The sequence below is a fragment of the Chiloscyllium plagiosum genome, chromosome 24 (assembly GCF_004010195.1).
Source record: "Chiloscyllium plagiosum isolate BGI_BamShark_2017 chromosome 24, ASM401019v2, whole genome shotgun sequence".
Classification (NCBI taxonomy): domain Eukaryota; kingdom Metazoa; phylum Chordata; class Chondrichthyes; order Orectolobiformes; family Hemiscylliidae; genus Chiloscyllium; species Chiloscyllium plagiosum.
In genome coordinates, this window is record NC_057733.1 from 22,327,002 (window position 1) to 22,333,202 (window position 6,201).

The following is a 6,201-nucleotide window of genomic DNA, read 5'->3' on the forward strand; positions in this document are numbered from 1 at the left end:
CAAGATACAATGCAGTGACCACCCCACCTCCAGAAACAATGTAACGCAAATCATCCTTTAATGGTCAAAACTGTTGCAAATCGTTTTTTTGTAACTATTGGGGGGGGTAGTCAAATTCTGACTGTAATGTTCTTATTGATTCCTGGATGAAAATGTAAATTATCCCTGAATGGCAAGGAAATGGCCGTGTAAACCTCCCACATTCCACCGAGAAGACAAAGCTACACCACCTTACCCACCAGGGCATTTAATTTCTTGCAGGTCAGTACAGCAAATTAACTCTTTAATATTTGATTACCTCCTTTTATTATTCCATGTTGACCATCTAGGTGGGGGATGAGAAAAGCACTAGCAATTTATTCATAAGAATCTTACACCCAGTACTTAAGCAAATTATTGACACACAACATACAATGATTATAACAAGAATCACCAGCTTCTGGATTAGTGGTGCTGGAAGAGCACCAGGCAGCATCCAAGGAGCAGCAAAATCGATGTTTCGGGCAAAAGCCCTTCATCAGGAATAAAGGCAGAGAGCCTGAAGCGTGGAGAGATAAGCTAGAGGAGGGTGGGGGTGGAGAGAAAGTAGCATAGAGTACAATGGGTGAGTGGGGGAGGGGACGAAGGTGATAGGTCAGGGAGGAGAGGGTGGAATGGATAGGTGGAAAAGGAGATAGACAGGTAGGACAAGTCCGGACAAGTCATGGGGACAGTGCTGAGCTGGAAGTTTGGAACTCGGGTGAGAATCACCAGCCCTTACAGTAGATAGGATTCCCAGGATCCTCCCAGTAGCCAGCCATCTCTGTTCTTAGGGCCTTGTCTAAAATTATTCAGTTGGTTCTGAAGAAACTGAATGGCACAGGTTATGTTGTATGATTTGTATGTCTATCAAAAATCTTTTGTCCTGAATAATATTAAAGACAATGTCTTCCATTTTCTAGGGTATTAAAATTCCACATTTGAATGAGCCTTTGAAAGAAATGAATTCTCCTCTGTTTTGAAAGGGGAGCAGCTCATTCTTAAACTATGCCCCCTGCAAGAAGTGACATGTTTTAGATATCTACCCAATGCAGTCCCCTGAAGATCTTGTTTTTCAATAAGGGTGGTAAGGTCAGCACTTGGGATCTGTTTTGAATTTGCCTTGGGTGACTGTGGTGAAGTTTGCATGTTGTGTGTCTGTGTGGTTTTCAGCCCGGTGGTCCAGTTTCCCCACAGTGCAAAGATTAACGAGATTGGCCATGATAAATTGTCCACAGTGTCCAGGGATGTGCAGAACAAGTGGATTCGCCATGGTAAATTGCGCACGCAAGTGAATGCAAAGCTCAGCTCACGAAATTTCATAGTCATTTTAACCGAGGTGGTTTAAGAATCTTTTGGAATAATTATTTAGGACTACATTAATAAAGCAAATGTGGATAAATTAAACAAAATTGGCATGGGTTTTTAGCATAATTCGGGTTTAAGTTTGAATATCTCTAGATGCAAGAAGGTTGATAAGAGCAATGCGTTGCTGTCTATGGACTTGAAAAGGTAATTGCCACAGCACTGCACAACAAATCTGAGCAAAGTTATAGCTCATGGAGTAAGAAAAGGAAAGGTAGCAACATGAATACACAAAGCAATAATACTTGAAGGATGTTTGATTCTTGATGTGGAGGACAGAATTTCAAAGTTTGCTGATGAACTTGGAAACATCACGAAGTGAACAGGACAGGGTAGAACTTCAAAGCAAATGGACATGTTGGAGGAAGTGGACAGGTGCAAGATGCAAGTCAATACATAGAAATGTAAAGTTTTTTTTGGGAAGAAAGTGGAGACAATTCTTAAGGGGAACAGTACAAGATATGGCATAAGAAACCTTTTCACACGATATAGTTAGGATCAGGAATGGATTTGGTAAACAGGAGACTGCCTTGACTGATCCATTCCAGAAAGTATTGGATTACCATCTGTAGAGGATGAACATGCAGGGGTCAGAAGAATAAGGCAGAATGTGGAGACAATTGCTTCGTTGGCAAATAGTGCAGTCTGATAATGCTGATGGGAGAAACGTGCTGAACTCAAGCCCCTGCCATGTCTTATTTAATCACCAAAGTAGCTTACTGCTGTCTAAGAATTGAAATGAATTGCTCAATTTATTCAATACACCAAAAATTGTTCAAGAACAAACATTCTTTAAAAAGTGGCAAAACTAAAACAAATTAACCAAGGTACTGTGCAGACTTTTATCCCTCTTAATCCTCACACATAGATGATACTGTTTTGCAGAGTATTGTATGTTTTGAAAACTTTGTGGGAGAAACACCATTGTAGGCCAAAGAGTCCAAACTAATATGACAATAAATTGACTTAACTCAGTTCTTGGTTTTCTGTTGATGAGATCAGTTGCTGTCAAATGCAAAATAACAGAAGATCTTCATAACACATTCCAATGGGAAATTTAGAGCAGTTCTATTTAAAATACAACCTTATTCAAATTTGTTCACTGAAAAAGAGTTTCTGGTTTTCCTTCAAAGAGCTCTTTTAATTTTACTGATAAAAGCTTTCCTCTTACCAGTTTTATTCCAGCTGCTGTTTTTCAAGACAATTTACAACTTTACAGGTCAATGTTCCAAATTCGTGGGCTGTTACTAAGCAGCATCCAACACAGAACTATCCCAAATCAAAATTTTGCCCAAATTAGGCCAAAATCAATCTTTTAATTCAATTTTTGGTTAAACATTTTCTGTCACTTGGCATTTTGTGAACAGCAGACAGTTCCAAGAAGTCACATGGTAAATCCTTTCCAACCCAGGAATAATCCAAATCTCCCATTTTCTAATTCTTGTAGTGCATAAGTTTTTCCAAAAATATTAATGGCTGCATTCTGCAGTGTAAACATTGTTTGGTTTCAGTATAAACAATTACAGCATTTTGATTAATATACAGATTGTACTTAGGTAATCCAGCAGTCCTCGACCAGAAAATTTAATTTAATCTTTTATGGGACCAACAGTCATGCCTTGAAATGATCGACTTGCTAGACAAACTCAGAGGGTAATCAAAAGTCAACCACATTGCTGTGTATGAACTCATAGGTCAGATCAAGTAACAGAAGATTTCTTTCCCTGAAGGACAATGAACAAGAGGGTTTTTAAAATAATTGCTAATTGTTGCATCATAATTAGACTAGGTTTTATTGGAGTTCACCATCTGCTATGATGGTATGTCCTCAAAACATGAGGCTTGGTCTGTGGATCAATACTACCATGACACCACAGCCTCCTGTAATTGCTGGATCACAGGAGTCTCAGTTATGTGTAACATGCGGCTCATGTCTTTACGCGTTTAGAGATTCAGAAAGTTATTGCTGTCAATCATTTTAAAACAAAGTGTTTTTCAATACAGAACCAGTAAAATAAAATAGCTGTGTAACCACCAAAGGCATTTGTTTCTGTGAAGTACTTCATACTTTACGGCTCACCCAGCTGACAGCAAAATGATTGTTTATGTGTCTAAGTACAATTTGAATTATTCCAAATTAAATAAAACTTGTTAGGTAATTGCAATATCCACTCTGGGCATGTGCACACTGACTTCATGACTTAAACAGTAATGTTGCATTGGCCAGAATTGATTTCGAATATACTGCTGGTACCAAACCAGAGTGTGCTGGATGAGGGAGGCATTATCTGTTTTATTCTCATGTTAGAGTCAGTGCAACATTGACATTTGATTTCTATTCACATTAGAGTGTGTGTTGTATCTATACAATGAAGCACAGAGAGTTTGATACCTTGGAGTATTCATTATCAAATCATTAGTGACATTGTTTATCTTTGTCATTAGATACAGGACTCTATACTTTAATAGGATTCAATGTCTTGATTTTCAATTTGTATTTTTGAAAAAAAATAGGTATGGGTTCAATGGCTGCCTGTGTAAGACTAAAACAGGTGATCATTTCATAAAACAGGTGATCATTTCATAAAACAGGTGATCATTTCAAAAGATGAATGTAGGCAAAGTAAGATTTTATTCGAAATTGAGAATATGGCTATATAGATATTTTTAATCAAAATATAAAATGATATCACACACATCATATGGGAATAGATAGAACAACACATCCAATCCAGTCAATTAATATTCCATCCACTGACTTAATTATCAATAAATAATCAGTAGCACTGTCAAGAGATACTCATTCTCAGGTTGGGTGCCTGAAGGATCACTTGATTCTTACCTCCATTTTGATCCAAAACATGAATATAAATGGAATTCCTGAGAACATTTGAGTGCCCTTAACCTCAAACTCTGCAAAACTAAAGTTTGGACATCACGGCCTAATAACAAAAAAAAAGACATCTGTGCCATGCCTTCATTTACCAGACCTAAGCTTTCTTCAGGTGACCCATCTATTGAGTCATACAGCAAAGAAACACATCCTTCAGTCCAATCAGTCCATGTCAAACAAATGGATTTAACTTTTCAGCAATTATTTAGATTCACCAGCAGATTGTGATGGACTAGTAGTAATCCAGAGGGCCAGGCCGATGCAGTGAAGTGGAACAATGCATTCAAATGTCGGCAACTGGTGGAATTTTTGAGTTTTGTTAGTGCAGTAGGCAACACATCAACGTCATTCTAGAGATGATGAGCCAGTATCTTGTCAAATGGTAGACTAGTAATTCAACTCATACTGACATTTTACCAGTGTAGACTGTACAGAACATGCTGTACCACAAGGAAGACATTTGTAAAATTCTGACCTGCTCCTGCCAGCAGTCTCACGATATAAAAGACATATGTTAAATTGTTAGAAACCAATCAGCTGTGAGTGAGAGATCAGTCATCCAGGTACCACTCGGCCACATGCAATGCAACTTAACCAGACTGGATTCATTAACCAAATAAGCTCCATAACTTGTCGATCTTCTGGCTTGATCAAGTGGTTGAATATCAATTTTGAGTATTTATCAAGTCTTGAGCGGGATGCTTCTCCATTGAGCAACAAAATTGGGCAAATCTCCTTCAACACTTAGGAGAACATTAGTTCAAATTCAGATGGCTTATCTTCTATTTGATTCCTGCTCTTACTCGTTCCTTCCTGAGGTGTTTGATAACTTCATCAATGGCTATTTTCTGAGGGTCTTCTGGTGCTTTGGCCACATAGAGTGAAAAATGTTTGATAGCTTCTGACAGGAGCAATTCTGGGTCCACACCAGCAGCAGTCCATGCAGGGAGCCACAGCATCCTCTCACACACTATGGCATAATTTTTGTGCCAATTAACTGGGTGTTTTTTTGCAGTGACCAGCTCCTTATATAACTGAGAAAGCAAATAATGAAGATTAGGATTAGACTTAACAAAGCAAATGGACTTGTAGTCTTTAGTTGGCAAATAGATTCATAGAGTCATAGAGATGTACAGCATGGAAACAGACCCTTCGGTCCAACCTGTCCACGCCAACGAGATATCCCAACCCAATCTACTCCCACCTGCCAACACCCGGCCCATATCCCTCCAAACCCTTCCTATTCATGTACCCATCCAAATGCCTCTTAAATGTTGCAATTGTACCAGCCTCCACCACATCCTCTTGCAGTTCATTCCATACACGTACCACCCTCTGCGTGAAAAAGTTGCCCCTTAGGTCTCTTTTGTATCTTTCCCCTCTAACCCTAAACCTATGCCCTCCAGTTCTGGACTACCGATCCCAGGGAAAATACTTTGTCTATTTATCCTATCCATGCCCCTCATGCTTTTAAAAATCTCTATAAGGTCACGCCTCAGCCACTGACGCTCCAGGGAAAACAGCCCCAGCCTGTTCAGCCTCTCCCTGTAGCTTAGATTCTCCAACCCTGGCAACATCCTTATAAGTCTTTTCTGAACCCTTTCAAGTTTCACAACATCTTTCCGAGAGGAAGGAGACCAGAATTGCACACAATATTCCAATAGTGGCCTAACCAATGTCATGTACAGCTGCAACATGACCTCCCAACTCCTGTACTCGATACTCTGACCGATAAAGGAAAGCATACCAAACGCTTTCCTCACTATCCTATCTACCCGAGGCTCCACTTTCAAGGAGCTATGAACCTGCACTCCAAGGTCTCTTTGTTCAGCTACACTCCCTAGGACCTTACCATTAAGTGTATAAGTCCTGCTAAGATTTGCTTTCCCAAAATGCAGCACTTCGCATTTATCTGAATTAAACTC

The 6,201-nt window shown here is 39.3% G+C and overlaps 1 protein-coding gene across 3 annotated transcripts in view; it reads right to left on the minus strand.

Annotated features, from left to right (window-relative positions):
- Positions 1–668: 668 nt before the first annotated feature.
- The window catches only part of tmem260 (transmembrane protein 260), a 32,062-nt gene continuing 26,529 nt past the window's right edge, over positions 669–6,201 (minus strand). For all 3 annotated transcript variants that reach the window (XM_043714550.1, XM_043714548.1, XM_043714551.1), the window contains one exon: positions 669–5,310. In XM_043714550.1, coding sequence (XP_043570485.1) covers positions 5,059–5,310 — 252 coding nt within the window. In that variant the 3' untranslated portion in view covers positions 669–5,058. The remainder of the gene's footprint in view (positions 5,311–6,201) is intronic.